The sequence below is a fragment of the Cajanus cajan genome, chromosome 10 (genome assembly GCF_000230855.2).
Source record: "Cajanus cajan strain Asha chromosome 10, NIPB_CcT2T_4, whole genome shotgun sequence".
Taxonomy (NCBI): Eukaryota; Viridiplantae; Streptophyta; class Magnoliopsida; order Fabales; family Fabaceae; genus Cajanus; species Cajanus cajan.
This window is the reverse complement of record NC_138526.1, coordinates 27228440-27247971: the sequence shown is the minus strand read 5'-3', so window position 1 is coordinate 27247971 and position 19532 is coordinate 27228440. Positions and strand designations below refer to the sequence as shown.

Sequence of the window (19532 nt, the reverse complement as noted above, 5' to 3'; positions counted from 1 at the left end):
ATTATTGTATACGTTCGAACAAGATAGCAATATTCACCTGTTCTGCAGCAAATTTGGCATCGTGACAGTTTATTTATCATTTCTTCACGTTGCTACACTCCAATTTTAATTCTGGTAAATTGATCTCTCTAAGATGACTTTATGTCCACTTGGTCCTAAATCTAGTGAACTAATCAGTTATTTTGAGGTCAGATGATGCGCTCTTAGCTCTCACTGATCATGTGGTATGGTTGAATGTTATTCATAATATCTATATCTCTGTAGGCAATCAATGGAGTTCAAAAGATCAGATATGGATATAACCTTGCTACGTGGATGCTAGAGGTTACTTCTCTAACAATTATATTTAGCTGACATATTTTATGTTTTCTAACAATCAGGCTTTATGTACCAACCATGTTAGTATTTTTGCAGGGAGACGCAACAAGATCTATTCAATGCCATGGAATCCATGTATTCGGCAATCCTCTTCATTAGTATAACAAATGGCACAGCTGTTCAGCCTGTTGTTTCCGTTCAAAGATTTGTTTCTTATAGAGAAAGGGCTGCAGGGATGTATTCGACTCTATCATTTGCATTTGCTCAGGTTTTTTGTTAGATATAACATTCATTTTGAATTAGTGCATGGAAACAACGGGTTTCCATAAGTTGACTCACTCGCTATCCTACAATCTGCAAGTTGTGATCGAGTTCCCTTATGTGTTCGCACAGGCTATGATATACTGTACAATATTCTATTCCATGGCTTCCTTTGTCTGGACTGTTGATAGGTTCATTTGGTACTTATTCTTCATGTATTTTACGATGCTATATTTTACCTTCTATGGAATGATGACAACGGCTGTCAGACCAAATCATAATGTCGTTGCGATCATTGCTGCTCCATTTTATATGTTGTGGAACCTTTTCAATGGTTTTATGATTCCTCACAAGGTATGGAAACTGATACTTATTGCTTCTTTCTGGAGTGTTGGTTTATTTAGATCAAGAATATGTTCAAAAAGCCTTAAGCTGATTGCAAATATTAGGTTTGACCATTTGACCTTGATCATAAATCATGTTTCATAATTCATCTTTTCCAGGTTTGACTTGCCATTCTTGGTTTTATTCCTGCCATGGAAAATGAGCCAATTCTTTTGAGTTTCAAATGTTGCTTTGAGCATTTAGGACGACGAAGTGAACCATGGAAACATGATTCATTATCAAAATTCATCTTTGGTAGACATTAAAATAAATTCATCTTTTTGGTTTTATATCAAAATTAGTAAAATTGTTATTTAAGACTTACTTGAATTAAATAATAATACAATATAGTTATTATTAATTTTAAATATGATTAATATAATTATTAATAATCTCTGAAGCACGGATACATGAAATCTGATCCCGTATCCGTATCGGATACGTTTTGATACATGAAAGATACGTATCTCATCCGTATCCACAGTGATTTTATTAAAAAAAGAAAAGAAGAAAAAATATTTTCCAGATTTGTTCTAGTACAAAAATATTATTCGGAAATCAACCATAAAATAGCAAGAAAACACAAATTTGAGAGGGAGATACTTTGCATTCCAAAGCCAGATAAGATTTGTTGCTGCGTTTAGGCACCGGATCAGACTTAGAAGACAACCGCACACCAATGACCCAGGTAAAGCATATAATCTCCTTTTCTCCGTTATTCTTCCGGTCATGCATAGTGAGATGGAAACCTAAGAGGATGCGCACTGCACAGTAAGTGCGGCTTTGGTCTCGACTTTTAGGGGGAAACCGGAGACTATTTTGGCTTTATGCTTTTCTCCTTTTCTACTTTTCAGTTTTCTCCTATTTTGACTCTATGCATTGCTTTCTAATATTGCGTATATATTTTACTTTTGCGTATATATTCCTTTTCTCCTGTGTTGTGCGGTCAGTGACATATGCTTTCTGATAAAATTATAATATTAAAATATAATATTAAAATAAGTTAAATATTTAAATACTAATTAAAAGGTGCATATAATATTAAAAAAATTAAAATGTAAGCAAAATACTTTTGAGTCTGTTGCCATTTCACTTTTTTTTCTTTTCTATATTTTACTGTGCTGTTTGTACCTTTATTTAATTTTATAATATATTTAAAAATATAAAAGATGTTAGCATAAAATTATTAATTTTATGAATATTAAAAAATGGATAATTATTTTAGTAATTATACACGTTTAGGAAAATTACTCACCATTTTTTTATATTTAATTTTATAATTTATTTCAAAGTTTTTACTTTTATATAAAACTGTAAATTAATAATAATTAGAATTTTTTTAATTCTTTTTTAGCATCTCTAAAATGTATAAAAAATTGTAGCAAATTTTTAATTTCTAGTTTTTAAACTAACAAAATTTCAATCTCACATACATGTTTTTTTTTTTAATTTTAATTATCTTTCTTAATTTTAATTTTAATTATCTTTCTTAATTTTAATTTTGATTATCTTTCTTAATTATCTTTCTTAATATTTAATTGATTATTTTAATATTTTCAAGTTATAGTGTGTTTTGTGAAATTACTTAATATTTTATAATTTATATTTTTATGATTCATATTTCAGAGTGATTAAAATTTTTAAGTTGTGTAATTTATTTAATAATTAACAATTTAATATAGATATAGGTTTTTCTGCAGAAGCATAAAAATTATTTATGTATGATGTCAACAGCAAATGCTTCTGGTTCTGATTCTAATAACAATTCTAAAATTCCAAGTAAGTTCGTTTCTGCCGATGTTGTACAAGATGATCATGCTCCTTTTTGGTGTTATGCTAGCATGTTAGATAAAAGTTCAGAAGGGGGAGGAAATAAGAGTTGGTCTTTTAATTTTTGTCAAAAGGTTTATAAAAGTTCTTATTCGAGAGTTAAAGCTCATTTGTTGAGGATTTATGGAACTGAAATTTCTGTGTGTGCAAGTGTAAATGATCAATATTTGGTTGAATTGAAATCAATTGTTGAATTGGCTGAAAATAATGTGAAACCTAAGCATGTCCCATTACCTACAGAGAAAATGCATCAGAATTCTTTATTGAAAAAGAGAAAAGTTGGTCCTTTGGAGAAAGCATTTAATTTAGAAAATAGAGATAATCTCAAAGCTCTCATTGCTAGAATGTTTTATTCTTCTGGATTGCCCTTCAACCTTGCCAGAAATCCCTATTATGTGAATTCTTATTCATTTGCTGCAAATCACATGCTTAATGGTTTTCTCCCTCCTGGATACAATGCCTTGAGGAAAAATCTCTTACAACAAGAGAAGGCACAAGTTGAGAGGTTACTTAAACCTATTAAATCGACTTGGAATGCAAAAGGTGTTAGCATAGTATCTGATGGATGGACAGATGTCCAAAGAAGACCTTTAATTAATTTTATGGCTACAAGTGAAGGGGGTCCAATATTTTTAAAAGCTATTAATGCTTTTGATGAGATTAAAAACAAACATTATATGGCTGATAAGATGATAGAAGTTATAAAAGAAGTAGGAGAACAAAATGTTGTTCAAATTATAACAGATAATGCTCCTATATGCAAAGGTGCTGGAATGATTGTTGAAATTTGTTTTCCTAAAAATTTTTGGACTCCTTATGTTGTTCACACATTGAACCTTGCATTGAAGAATATATGTGCTGCCAAAAATACTAAAAGGAATGAGGTAGCTTATGCTGAATGTAATTGGATTACTCAAGTTGTTGATGATGTTTCTTTTGTTAGGAACTTTATCATGAATCACTCAATGAGAATGGCAATTTTTAATCACTTTTCACCTCTAAAATTGCTTGCTATAGCTAAAACACGCTTTGCATATATTCTAGTGATGTTAAAGAGATTTAAAATTTTGAAAGGTGCTTTGCAATCGACGGTTATTAGTGAAGAATGGAACTCTTATAGAGAAGATGATGTGGGTAAGGCCCAAGCTGCAAAAGAATTTATTTTGAATGATGTGTGGTGGGACAAAATTACATATATTCTTAATTTCACCGAGCCTATTTATAGTATGCTTAGGGCTTGTGACACAGATAGTCCCACACTTCATTTGGTCTATGAGATGTGGGATAGTATGACAGAAAAAGTAAAGACGTCTATATATAGATATGAAGGAAGAGTTAAATGATACATCAACATTTTATGAAGTTGTTTATTCTATATTAATTGATAAGTGGACTAAGAGTTGCACCCCTCTCCACTGCATGGCTCACTCTTTGAATCCTAGGTAAAATTAGCCTATTAAATATTTATTTGTTTTCATTATTTATTTATAAATAATTTGATAGTTACTAAATTTTTTTATTTATTAACTTTTTATTTATTCACAGGTACTACAGTGATGAATGGCTTCAAGAGGCTCCAAATAGAATTTCCCCACATGAGGATGAAGAAATTTCTATGGAAAGAAATAAATGTTTAAAAAAGCTTTTCACAACAACTGAAGAAAGAAGAAAGGTTTCTCTTGAATATGCTGATTTTTCATCAAAAGCTCATAATTTTGCTTCTTTTGACTCAATTGAAGATAGATGGACATTAGATGTTAAATCCTGGTGGGTAATGCATGGCTCTTCTGCCCCTCTCCTTCAAAAGCTTTCTTTAAAGCTTCTTGTACAACCTAGTTCTTCATCTTGTCACGAAAGGAATTAGAGTACTTATTCCTTCATTCACTCCTTGAAAAGAAATAAGTTGAACCCTAAAAGAGCAGTATGTACATACTAATTTGCGACTCTTTTCCAGGAAAAGTGAAGAATATATGCAAGGGAGTACTAGAATGTGGGACATTGGTGGAGATGCATGGGGTAGCTTTGATGGTGTCGAAAATCTTGAAGTGGCGTCATTATCTCTTGATGAACCAGAAATAGAAGCTGTCTTATTTACAGATGATGGTCAAGGAGGGGATTAAATTAATACTATTCCTATTTCTTGACAATAAAAACTGATTTATAATTTTTTTAGTAATATTTAAAATTTAAAAAGCAAGAAATATATTCTTAATTTTAATTTTTGAATGATATTTATTTGCAATTACTATTTTATATATATTAATTTTTTTTTAATACGTATCCTAAACGTATCGTATCCTATATTTTCAAAATTTGACGTATCCGATACGCTTATCGTATTCGTGCATCATAGGTAATAATTTTAAACAATAATTTGATAAATACCTAAAATATATAGATTATTATTTCTCAATTTATAATATGAGCGTGCTTTTAAAATAATTTTCAATCTATTTTTTAAAATAATAAAAATGCATCGATATAATGTAGAATGAAATGTGTTAGTTGATGATTTAAAACTGGCAGAAAATATGAGAAAAAAAATGCAATTTTGTGACAGTTTAAAACCGCTAGAAATGTTAAAGGAGGGAAAACCTAGATGAATTTTGTGGCAGTTTAAAACTGCTACAAAGTGATTGAATTTTCTGACGCACAAAACCAGCGTTTAAAAAATCTGCGCCACAAACCGTTTTTGGCGACTGTGGAGCCGGAGGTTATTAATGACACTAGTAATGCCATTTGTGGTGGTTTTTAATCGCCAGAAACAGCCAAAATAACCGCCACAAATCACACATTTTTTTGTAGTGATCAAAAGTATTTGAACTAGACTCTAGACCTAATCTAGAGGCTAATTCAAATATAAGATGTTAAAAAGGTTAGAAATTCTAAAACTTTAAAAGTTCACGGTAGGAGAAATAGAGGAGGACATGGGGAAAGCACTTATTGACAACAAAAGCTACCAAAAAAGTATCGTTTATAGAGACTTGTCACTTCAGGTAGGGGAAGAGAATTATCAAGTCCCTTGGATATATGAGGGATAAGGATAGAGGGATGATCCTTAAGCCCCTTAGATTTTATATTTGTATTGCAGTATATGTATGAATGTCTTTATAGCTTTGTTGATATTCTGATCATTATTATATAGCATTTTGTTATATCTAATTCAAAAATGAATTTGTATGTTTTAAAGTTATGGTTTTAATGAATGATATGAGAATTTGGAGTTGAATAAGATTATCCTTGGAAATTAATAGTATGAAGATGTTTTTGGGATATGAATTAATCATTTGATCAAATTCATATTAAGTTTATGTATTTTGAGGGTTATGGTTTATACGTATAAATTTTGAGGGTTTTAGATTGAAATCTGTTAATTTGAGAATGTAGTAATGATGAATTGAAATAATTGATGGGTTTGTATAAAAGTTTAAAGAAAGGATAATTTTTTTTTGTTTTAAATAATTATTTTGTACGTTTTAAAAGATAATTGAGGAGTTGAAATAAGAAACAAAGACTAAGAGTTAAAACAAATAATTGATTAATAATATTGTGAAAATCTCACGTCAGGCATGAGGTTAGTAAAGAGGTTTTGCTCTTTATTGAGTTTTCGTTAAGGTTAGTCTCTTTTCTTGTAAAATGTAATTTAATTTCTAACCACAGACTCAAAAACACGATAAGTGCATTGGTCATTTAAGTAATATATAAGATCGTATCCACAAGGACTAGATAAGATAAAATAAGCATTTAATGACTATTAATGACTAAAGAATGATTCCATTGAATAATTTGTGATGCATATTGAAGTAAATGTTATAAACTACTTTAAAAACTAATTTTAGAAGATAGTTTGTGTGTGTGGAAGGAATAAGAAATGATATTGTGGAATTGTGAAATTGTGAGGGTTAGACATTACCGAACTGCACTCTTATGAATTAATTCTTCTCTTATTGCATACATTGTTTAGTCAACCCACAAGTAAACTCAAACTTAATCCCTTAGAGAAAGAGCCTAGGAACATATATTGAATATCAATCCCTTGAATATCCAACATATGAACCCACTTTAATGACTAGGGTTTGTGACTACTAATGGGCCAAGCTCCATTCCTAGAAACATTTCCTACTAGGTATTTTGTTTCAGAACTAGTTTCAATAGCTATTTTTCAATATCCAATGGACCCTATATCAAGCAATGGGAGATCAATCCAAAGCAAGCATTATAGAAACATAATATAGCAATGAATGAAACAAGCATTTATCATTGATAGGATAAACAATACATAAGAGTTTAGTTGGTTACATATAACCCCACAAAATATGGGTACAACCACTCAAAACTATGAGGGCAAATCAAAAAGTGAGATGGAAGAGAAGATGAAAGAATCGAAGGAAAGACCCACACACGGCACGGTCCCAAGCACCGAGAATCCCTTTCATAGCTCCTAGAAATTGCCCCTTGTGTGAATGAGGGAAAAACCCTCGAAAATGTGTTCAAATACGAGCTGGATGAGTCAAGATAGGGTTTACGCGCCCGACACATTATAACTTCGTGCCCGACGCAATGTTTTCCAGAGAGTAGTTGCTCTCTGTCTCGAATCACACTCGACGTAGGTACTTACGCGTTTGGCGCAAATAATGAAATACAAAGAGTGGTGCTATCCACCTTGAGCACGCCCGGTGCAGGTACTTACATGCTCGACGCGAATTGTTTTCTCTTACTTCTTAGCTCTTCATTTCTGGGCTCTTTCAGACTCTAATCCCATGGATCCTCAACATCAACTTTTTTACTTAATACCTACACAAAAAATGAGGTGTATCATGGTATTGTTAGATGATTTTTAAGTTAGCTATATATGCACAAAAATTGAATCAAAAGAGAACAAATATATTGCAAGATTGAATAAAGGAGTTGAATTAGCTCAATAATTTTTATCAAAAAGTAAGTAGAAATGAGACTTAACACTCTATCTATGAAAGTCGAGCGTAGATTAAAACTTGCCAAATGCCTACTTCTTTCATTTGTTTTATTTTAGAATCTACTTGTTGAATAAGGAAACATGAGAAAGGTTTGATGCTATTTTCTAATAAATTGAGATTAATGAATATTGATGTATATATTGATGGAATTGTAGACACCCAATTTCGTCTGGGCTCACAAAAGCAATGAAATAGACGTCTATTATCAAGGAAAGGAGCTCCCGAAGCATGGAAACAATAGGACATGACATCAGAAGACCTAAAGCCTAAATAAGCTGGTTCTGATAGCCCAGAATAGGCTGTTCCAAAACTGGAATGGGTTGTTCCCAAAACAAAACGGTCCGTTCCAAAACAGGTTGTTATAAGCAAGATTTGAACCCAGAACGGGCCGTTCCACTTTAAGAACGGGCGGTTCCAAATTCTTATTTTACCTATAACAAACTTGCCCAGAACGGGCTGTTCCAAATCATCAAATGGGCCTAAAACCTAGTTTGGAACGGGTCGTTCCAGAACAGCTTTGTGTAAGTAAAATTTGAACCTAGAACGGGCCGTTCCACTTTTGGTACAGGCCGTTCCAGTTTCTTATTTTACCCATAAGGGACTAGCCCAGAAAGGGCCGTTCTGGCCCCTTTCTGATGCCTATAAATAGAAGACTCGGGCACAGTTCTCATGGCAGCCAGAGAAATTTCGAATAAGACTCCTTTGAGCACGAAAATTCTCTATATCTTTTCCCTCTATTGTATTTCTTGAGATTTGTGTCGCATCTCTATCTTCTCTCTCCCTCCTATTATGTTTCTTGAGATTTGTGAGACATATTGTAGTGTGAAAGGTCGCCACAAAGCACCTTCTCCATATTTGAAGATTCAATAAAGCTCGTTCAAGAGGTATTTCAGTCAATCTTCTTCTCTCCCTTTTATTTCTCATCTTTATCTTTTTTTTGTTATAATAAACGTCATAATGTAGATATTTTAGGGATAATCGATTAATTTATATTTTAAGCATGTAAGTAAACATTAATAAAGGGGATTCAATATTTAATTTATTAATTCTTATCGTGTTAATTTCATCATAGGGTACTGATTTAGGGCGTTGTAGGGGTGCTTTGTGACACCCATCTACCCCATAATAAATAAGTAACAACAATAAGAATAATTCAATAAATATAACATCAAGAAGGGTCCACATATTTTAATAAAAACTCATAGGTTCACAAGTCTTGAAATAAATAAAAATAATAATAATAATAATAATAAAGTTTTACTCTTAAAAGAAAATTATCAAGGTCTCTAAAGAAAATGAAAGGAATCCAGAATTTACAAATATAAGGTGAATATAAAACTCTTAAAAATAAGTCTCCTCAAACGACAAATAACAATTCATAACTAAAGCATCCTAAATTCATGCCCCAATGTCACATCCTATCAGAGCAGAACCATTTCCCTTTAGAACTCAACACTATGAGTGCCTTCATCTTCACCTAAAAGAAAACCACATAAAAACAGGACGGTGAGAGATAGATAACATCATATATGAACATAGAGCTATCCAATTCCCACCCCACACCGTGCCCCAAAATATCATCATTAAATATAAACAACAAATACATCTCATATAATTACCAAACATCATTTTTTTTCAATCATACAAGCTTTCATACACATGCTCACTATATGCTCATACACATCTCCTCTCCTAAGAGTCTCAACTTGGCACTCCGCACAATGGGCGTACCTCGTCAATTCCCTTAGTTTTTGCCAATGCGGGCATACCGTTCTCACACCCTCCCAGGGCCGGTATGTTGCACGGTTAAACACCCAGCGGCCCGTGCAAAGGCAATCCACCCACCGTTAAACCCTCTGTGGCCAGTGAGCTGCGCAGTTAAACACCCAACGGCCCACGCATGGAATGCCTCCCGTCATGGTCCCCCTGTCTCAACCCCTCTCCGGGCCCAGGGTCCAATGCAATATAGCCACGTCTGGCTTCTCAAGCACCACATGCAACTCATAAGTCTCATGCAACTCATGCATCCCACGTAACTCATAATTAATGCATCTTCATTATATAACATCATCACATGTCAATAACAATCCATGCAATATCATCCTCACATGCTAGGTACCTATCATTAAGTTATCAACATCATAGATCACAAATTTCACATAATTCTTCACACACATCACAATATCTATGACATTCAGTTAATAATTTAACCATAACTCGAGATATACATATCCTTTCTAAGTGATACCAACTCCATTAGAATCCTAACATCAATATCTACAACTTTCATGAAGAACACAAATCCTAATAAAGTCGTCTAGGTTACCATTCAGGGCTCACAAAAATTGATGTTGTGGTTCGCACACAGATTGGAAGGCTCAAATTGCAACTCACATTACTTGATCAAATATTAATATGTTTACACGATTCTTGTGTCTAAATTGTATCCCCAGATGTCTAGTTTCTAAAAAAACAAACGGCACGCGATTTGGATAACTACACAGAAAGATATCGCAAAATTACAAACGTATGTCGGGGTCCCGACGCCCGACGCCCAAAACTGGCGCTGAGCGCCCAAATCTCTGCCCAGACTCCCCTCTGTGAAATTAAACCTGCATTTTACGAGTTCCAACAAGGTTTTTACCAATTTTCACTACTTCTACACCCCGTTGGTTCAGTTTAACTCCATTTATATTCTTCATACGTTCCAAATCAATCCATACACATCTCAAGCCTCAAAAATTGGTTTCCATTGGTTTTACAAAAAAAAATCTAAACTCTTCTTAACACATAAAATTCAAGTCATCAAATTTAAGGATAAAGAATTAACAAGAAAGCCCCAATGGAATTCAAAGACAATTCAAGAAATAAGTTCTTCCAAATGAATTAAGAATTTAGAACATCGATTGCACAGATAATCGTTCAGAATTTTAAATAGAGTTCCTAGAGGGACTTAGGGATTGCCCTCACTACCCGAACACCCCTATATTCACATATGAAGAAACCCATCCCCCCGTACCTTAAGGATGATGAACGAAGGCCAACAGAAGAACGATGGAGCAATCTGAACACTTTACGCCTTCTTTCAAGAATTTTCTCCTCTCCCCTCTTCCTTCAAGTGTCTGACGTTAAAATGAATATTAGGTAACTGACTACCCCAAAACCCCTCTAATAATTCCGACTGGGCCAGGCCCATACTCACCCGCCCATCCCCCTCTATTTAATTAAAATGGTAAATAAATAATTAAAAAAAATAAAACAGTTTCAACTTCTATAATTATTTAAAATACTAATTTATTTTCTGCTCTCTAGAATATAAATATAAATAACTACTAGACTCAAGTTTCTCTCGTAAATATAATTATTATTATTTAGAATCTACTGTAATTTTATAAAATTACTAAATAAAATGATATAAATTATTTTCATAAAAATAGTAATTAATTAAAATTTAATTAATTAAAAATTTAGGATGTTACAACTCTCCCCTCCTAAAAGAAAATTCGTCCTCGAATTTACCTGAAGCAAACAATTCCGGGTAAGAATCCTTCATCTTCTCCTCAGGTTCCCAAGTAGCATTTTCCGGCGTTGCTCCACCCCAAATCACCTTAACCAAAGGAATTTCCTTACCTCGAAGTTGTTTCACCATTCGATCCTCAACTCTCACCGGTATGGTTTCTACTGTCAAGTTTTCCTTAACTTCAAGATGATCCGACTCAATCACATGCGAAGGATCATGGATGTATTTTCGAAGTTGAGAAACATGGAATACATTATGAAGATTTGACAAATGTGGAGGTAAAGCGATTTGATAAGCCACTGTACCGACTCTCTTAAGAATTTGATACGGACCGATGAAACGAGGTGTAAGCTTTTTAGACTTCAATGCTCTACCAACCCCAGTCCACGGAGTGACTTTCAGGAATACATGATCTCCTTCTTTGAATTCTAAGTCCTTCCTCCTCTTATTAGCATAACTCTTTTGTCTACCCTGGGCTGTTCTCATTCTATCTTGAATTAACTTAACCTTCTCTGTGGTTTGTTGTACTACCTCCGGTCCTAAAACAAGATTATCTCCCGGCTCACACCAACACAAAGGTGTTCTACACCTCCTACCATATAGTGCTTCATAAGGTGCCATGCCTATGCTAGAATGAAAACTATTATTATATGTAAACTCTATCAAAGGTAAGAAGCTATCCCAACTACCCCCTTGATCTAACACGCAGGCTCTAAGTAAATCCTCTAATGACTGTATAGTTCTCTCAGTTTGACCGTCGGTTTGTGGGTGATAAGCTGAACTAAGTCTAAGCTGAGTCCCCAATGCTTGTTGCAAACTCTCCCAAAATCTAGAAGTAAACCTAGGGTCTCTATCTGAAACTATGCTAGATGGTACACCATGCAATCTCACAATTTCACTAATGTAAAGCTTAGCAAGTTTCTCTAGGGAATACTTAATATTAATAGGTAAGAAATGTGCACACTTGGTCAATCTATCTACAATCACCCAAATAGAATCGTGCCCTCCAACAGTCCTAGGCAAAGCAACTACAAAGTCCATGGAAATGCTATCCCACTTCCACTCTGGTATACTCAAGGGTTGAAGTAATCCTGAAGGTTTTTGGTGTTCTACCTTAGCCTTCTGGCATACTAGGCAAGCACTCGCAAACTCTTCTATGTCTCTCTTCATTCTAGGCCACCAAAACATCTTCTTCAAGTCTTGATACATTTTGGTTGAACCTGGATGGAAACTAAGTTTGCTTTTATGCCCCTCTTCAAGTATCAAACGCCTAAGGGTAGCCTCACTAGGTACACACACACGGTCACCAAATCTTACTACTCCATCGCTACCCAATACAAACTCTCCACCACTACCTCCTTCTATCGCCTCTCGCCTAGCCACTAAGAATGAATCCTCTAACTGAGCATCTCTAATCTCCTTCAACATGTCATTACTTACACGAATCATGCCTAATCTTATGCTACTAGAGGTAGTCTCACAAGCTAAACTTAGATCCCTAAACTGAGCTAGAAGGTCCATCTCTCTAATCATCAAGGAAGATATGTGAAGTGATTTTCTGCTTAAAGCGTCCGCTACGACATTTGCCTTACCTGGGTGATAACTCAACTCAAAATCATAGTCCTTCAAGAACTCAAGCCATCTCCTTTGTCTCATATTTAACTCTTTCTGATCGAACAGATACTTAAGGCTCTTATGGTCGCTAAAAACCTCAAATTTAGAACCATACAAATAGTGTCTCCAAATCTTTAAAACAAATACTACAGCTGCCAATTCAAGATCATGGGTAGGGTAATTTCTCTCATGGATTTTCAACTGCCTAGAAGCATAAGCTACTACCTTTCCCTCTTGCATCAACACTCCACCTAGCCCCATCTTAGAAGCATCACAATATACTACAAAAGGTTTATTAAGGTCAGGCAAAACTAGGACTGGTGCACTAGTCAATTTTTCCTTAAGGGTTTGGAAACTAGTCTCACACCTACTATTCCATACAAAGGGAACTCCCTTTCTAGTCAATTCAGTCAAAGGCAATGCTATCTTAGAAAACCCCTCTATAAACCTCCTATAATACCCAGCTAGTCCAAGGAAACTTCTAATCTCCCTCACGGATTTAGGGGATTCCCACTTAAGCACAGCTTCTACCTTAGAAGGATCTACACCGTTCCCCCCCTTTGAAATCACATGACCTAAGAAACTCACCTTTTCTAACCAGAAATCACACTTAGACAATTTAGCATACAACTGTTTCTCTCTTAAAATCTCAAGTACTACCTTTAAGTGCTCTTCATGCTCCTCTTTAGTTTTGGAATAAATGAGTATGTCATCTATAAAGACAACTACAAATTTATCCAAGTACGGATGAAAAATTTTGTTCATATAATCCATAAAAATTGCAGGAGCATTAGTCACACCAAAAGGCATTACAAGGTATTCATAATGTCCATATCTAGTCCTAAATGCAGTTTTGGGTATGTCCTCCTCTTTCACTCTAATCTGATGGTAACCTGACCTAAGATCAATCTTACTAAACACACATGCCCCCACCAGTTGGTCCATAAGGTCATCAATCCTAGGCAATGGATATTTATTTTTAATCGTTACCTTATTGAGTTGGCGATAATCTATACACAACCTCATGCTACCATCCTTCTTCTTCACTAATAGGACAGGTGCTCCCCAAGGTGATACACTAGGTCTCACAAACTTCTTCTCTAACAGCTCCTCTAGTTGTTTCTTAAGCTCGGCTAACTCCAAGGGCGACATCCTATAAGGTGCAGCTGAAATGGGTCCCGTCCCCGGTATTAAGTCTATGGAAAACTCTGTCTCCCTCTCGGGTGGTAGATTAGACATATCCTCAGAGAACACATCAGGGTAATCGCATACTATAGGTAATCTATCCAAGAGAGCGCTACTCTCAGAACTCAAAGAAGCTAGTAACATGTATACCTGGGCATCTTCTCTCAGAGACACCTCAACCTGGTTGGCAGTCAAAAAGTCTTTGCTCTTTCTCTCAAGGGGTTGACCAAAAACAACAGTTTTATCAGCACAGTTCAAAAGAACATGGTTGGAAGATAACCAATTCATACCAAGAATGATGTCTAGCTGACTCAGAGGCAAACAAATTAAGTCAACTAAGAAGTCTCTACCATTAATATGAACAGAACAATTCAAGCATACGCCGGACGTAGAAACTGACCCACTAGTTGGCGTCTCCACACTCAATACAAAAGGTAAGGAAGAAACAGGCAATCTTAATTTGGAAACACAAGCATGTGATATGAACGAATGAGTCGCACCCGAATCAAACAATACAACAAAAGGAATTCCAGCAATGAAACCCATACCTTGGATCAAGTCGTCGGATTGAGCGGCTTCAGTACCACTCAAGGCAAATACTCTCCCTGTAGCTTTCAGCTTACTGGCACTGCCGCTAGCACTAGCACTCCTGCTGATACCGGTACCCCGACTAGCACTAGCACTCCCCCCAGCCTCTCCACTAGCCGTCACTGGTCCTTGCTGTGCACGAGGACAATCTCGAGAAATGTGCCCCCGCTCATTACATCTGAAACAGGTGACCTCCCTATCCCCACATTGATTAGCTCGGTGCCCTGGCCTCCCACACTTGAAGCAAGTGAAGGAAGGAGTAGAACCAGTACTCCCAGCTCTAGATGTCTGGCTCGTGGATGGAGCTTGACTCCTCCTCTGCACTGAACCCTCACTACCCCCGTTACTGTTTGAATTTCCAGCAGGACGAGAGTAAGGCTTACTCCAGCTAGAAGACCCATGCCTGCTCTGATTCCTTACAGGCCCTCCATTTTTGTAGTGAGCAACTCTAGCCCGATTATCTTCATCATAAACTCTGCACTTGTTCACCAGCTCGTGGAATCTAGCAATGCCCTGGTAGTTGAAAGCTTGCTTGATTTCCGGTCGAAGACCACTAATAAATTTCACACATTTCGCTTCCTCATTTGCAACACCCTCATAAGCGGGACAGAATCGTACCAGTGCCTCAAACTTGGCCACATAATCTGCTACAGTATCATCCCCTTGCTTCAGCTCAAGGAACTCCACCTGCTTTTTGTTGCGAATATCTTGTGGGAAATACTTCTCCAAAAACAACCTCTTAAAATTATCCCACGTCATCGGAGTACCCTCAGCAATCATCCTCTGGTAGGTACTCTGCCACCAGATTCCAGCATCTCCAGACAACATGAAGGCAGCCAAAGATACCCTATGTACCTGTGGACATTCAATAGCTTGGAATATCTTCTCCACCTCAAACATCCAGTCAGCAGCACCATCCGGGTCATAGCCACCACGGAAGGTAGGTGGATGGTTCCTCTGGAACCGAGCAAGCCAGTCCACTTCTTGATGTTGGTTCAGGTTGCCTACAGCCTGAGCCATAGCCATCAAGGCCTCAGCGATAGCACGATCATTCCTACCTCCCCCAGACATCACTTTTCTGATTCACAGAAAAGTAGAGAGTCAAAACAAAACAAACCAATTAAAACAATCATCTCAGTTAAACAACATCACAGCACAACCCACAGAAACATAGCAAGCTCATAACTCAAGGTCGAATGAATCGACCTGCTCTGATACCACTAAATGTGACACCCATCTACCCCATAATAAATAAGTAACAACAATAAGAATAATTCAATAAATATAACATCAAGAAGGGTCCACATATTTTAATAAAAACTCATAGGTTCACAAGTCTTGAAATAAATAAAAATAATAATAATAATAATAATAAAGTTTTACTCTTAAAATAAAATTATCAAGGTCTCTAAAGAAAATGAAAGGAATCCAGAATTTACAAATATAAGGTGAATATAAAACTCTTAAAAATAAGTCTCCTCAAACGACAAATAAAAATTCATAACTAAAGCATCCTAAATTCATGCCCCAATGTCACATCCTATCATAGCAGAACCCTTTCCCTTTAGAACTCAACACTATGAGTGCCTTCATCTTCACCTAAAAGAAAACCACATAAAAACAGGACGGTGAGAGATAGATAACATCATATATGAACATAGAGCTATCCAATTCCCACCCCACACCGTGCCCCAAAATATCATCATTAAATATAAACAACAAATACATCTCATATAATTACCAAACATCATTTTTTTCAATCATACAAGCTTTCATACACATGCTCACTATATGCTCATACACATCTCCTCTCCTAAGAGTCTCAACTTGGCACTCCGCACAATGGGCGTACCTCGTCAATTCCCTTAGTTGTTGCCAATGCGGGCATATCGTTCTCACACCCTCCCAGGGCCGGTATGTTGCACGGTTAAACACCTTGCAGCCCGTGCAAAGGCAATCCACCCACCGTTAAACCCTCTGTGGCCAGTGAGCTGCGCAGTTAAACACCCAACGGCCCACGCATGGAATGCCTCCCGTCATGGTCCCCCCTGTCTCAACCCCTCTCCGGGCCCAGGGTCTAATGCAATATAGCCACGTTTGGCTTCTCAAGCACCACATGCAACTCATAAGTCTAATGCAACTCATGCATCCCACGTAACTCATAATTAATGCATCTCCATTATATAACATCATCACATGTCAATAACAATCCATGCAATATCATCCTCACATGCTAGGTACCTATCATTAAGTTATCAACATCATAGATCACAAATTTCACATAATTCTTCACACACATCACAATATCTATGACATTCAGTTAATAATTTAACCATAACTCGAGATATACATATCCTTTCTAAGTGATCCCAACTCCATTAGAATCCTAACATCAATATCTACAACTTTCATGAAGAACACAAATCCTAATAAAGTAGTTTAGGTTACCATTCAGGGCTCACAAAAATTGATGTTGTGGTTCGCACACAGATTGGAAGGCTCAAATTTCAACTCACATAACTTGATCAAATATTAATATTTTTACACGATTCTTGTGTCTAAATGGTAGCCCCAGATATCTAGTTTCTAACAAAACAAACGGCACTCGATTTGGATAACTACACAGAAAGATATCGCAAAATTACAAACGTATGTCGGGGTCCCGACGCCCGACGCCCAAAACTGGCGCTGAGCGCCCAAATCTCTGCCCAGACTCCCCTCTGTGAAATTAAACCTGCGTTTTATGAGTTCCAACAAGGTTTTTACCAATTTTCACTACTTCTACACCCCGTTGGTTCAGTTTAACTCCATTTATATTCTTCATATGTTCCAAATCAATCCATACACATCTCAAGCCTCAAAAATTGGTTTCCATTGGTTTTACAAAAAAAAATCTAAACTCTTCTTAACACATAAAATTCAAGTCATCAAATTTAAGGATAAAGAATTAACAAGAAAGCCCCAATGGAATTCAAAGACAATTCAAGAAATAAGTTCTTCCAAATGAATTAAGAATTTAGAACATCGATTGCACAGATAATCGTTCAGAATTTTAAATAGAGTTCCTAGAGGGACTTAGGGATTGCCCTCACTACCCGAACACCCCTATATTCACATATGAAGAAACCCATCCCCCCCCCCCGTACCTTAAGGATGATGAACGAAGGCCAACAGAAGAACGACGGAGCAATCTGAACACTTTACGCCTTCCTTCAAGAATTTTCTCCTCTCCCCTCTTCCTTCAAGCGTCTGACGTTAAAATGAATATTAGGTAACTGACTACCCCCAAAACCCCTCTAATAATTCCGACTGGGCCAGGCCCATACTCACCCGCCCATCCCCCTCTATTTAATTAAAATGGTAAATAAATAATTGAAAAAAATAAAACAGTTTCAACTTCTATAATTATTTAAAATACTAATTTATTTTCTGCTCTCTAGAATATAAATATAAATAACTACTAGACTCAAGTTTCTCTCGTAAATATAATTATTATTATTTAGAATCTACTGCAATTTTATAAAATTACTAAATAAAATGATATAAATTATTTTCATAAAAATAGTAATTAATTAAAATTTAATTAATTAAAAATTTAGGATGTTACATGCTTAATACCTTCTCTACACGTAATCGACCCCCGAATCCAATTCTGGTTATCAAGGTCATTATTGGACCTTAAAAACCTTTTCTTTTTCCAATGTTTTAAGTAAAACATTGGTGGCAACTCCATGAACCTATTTTTAAAACCATTAGTTAAGGATTAGTCTGGTGTCCGGGCATTCCTTAATTGATGAGACTTTCGAAAGGATGTCTAAACCATAGGTCGCGAGATTGGAAATTTTTTGGTTGCGACAGGAATTTGTTGTGTTGTACTCATGATGTTGCCTAAATAGTCCTATTGATATATTAATGAGTAATAATGCATAAGAAATTAGCTAAAATGGTGTATTAGTGTGTAAATATTGACGTTACCAGAAAAACACATAGAAGGGGGGTTGAATATGTGACTGTGTGAACAAAGGTATTTTAAAACATTTTTGCAAGAGTAGTGCTCTTCGTCCACTGGACTTTTGAATATCAGACGTTTATGCAGAGTTTGCTTAACATACGATCAATGCGTCTGAATGGTTTATCATCCACTGGGGAAAATGTTTCATAAAAATATTAATTGAAGTTCTTACATTTTCCTTTTCAAGATAGTTTCGTTTAAGGATAAGTAGCAGATGAAACTTTCAGTGTAATAAGTTTGTCAAGCAAAGTTAGCGTCTTCGTCTAAAAGTTGTTTTAAAGATATATAAACACCGGAAGAAGTCTTTCACAAATGTTTAATCAATAAGGAAGATTTGCATCTAAGTAAATAAAAGGATGCAATCATTTTATACTGGTTCGCTCAATAGAGCTACGTCCAGTCTCCTTCAACTTGAAGGGTTCCACTAGATATGAAATAAAGAACATTGAGTATTATTGTCCACTCTTGGACCTAAGTATTCTCGACCACTCATGGCCTTGAGTATTCTCGACCACTCCTGGCCCTAAGTATTCTCGACCACTCCTGGCCCGTCGGCTTCACTCACCAACGCTAGTATTCTTAAACCACTTCTGGTTCTCCAAATATTCTCGACCACTCTTGGCCCGTCGTCTTCACTCACCAATGCTAGCATATTCTTCTCATCCACTTCTGTCTAGTAGTGAGTATTCTTTGACAAGCCCCTCCAGGCTTTACAAGTATTCTTTTCCTAGCCTCTTCAGGCTTTACAATGTTGGCTAGACAGTTTTGGTTGAGTGCATACATTACTCTCAAAAAGAGGATTGGGAATTTTCTACACTCAGTAAGGTTTACCACCTTAGTTTTA

The 19532-nt window shown here is 35.9% G+C and overlaps 2 protein-coding genes across 2 annotated transcripts; one reads left to right on the top strand and one right to left on the bottom strand.

The window, feature by feature from the left end:
• Positions 1-2687: 2687 nt before the first annotated feature.
• On the top strand, positions 2688-4913 carry LOC145952403 (uncharacterized). The gene is made up of 4 exons (XM_083064760.1): positions 2688-3970; positions 4339-4424; positions 4533-4560; positions 4748-4913. Exons 1-4 carry the CDS (start codon positions 2688-2690, stop codon positions 4911-4913), a joined length of 1563 nt encoding a protein of 520 aa, XP_082920886.1.
• A 6331-nt stretch (positions 4914-11244) lies between these two features.
• LOC145952402 (uncharacterized) lies at positions 11245-15747 on the bottom strand. Its single transcript, XM_083064759.1, has 3 exons — positions 13997-15747; positions 12432-12991; positions 11245-11828 (listed from the first exon to the last, which is right to left on the bottom strand). The coding sequence occupies exons 1-3, from the start codon at positions 15745-15747 to the stop codon at positions 11245-11247; spliced, it is 2895 nt and encodes a 964-aa protein (XP_082920885.1).
• Between the last annotated feature and the right edge of the window lie 3785 nt (positions 15748-19532).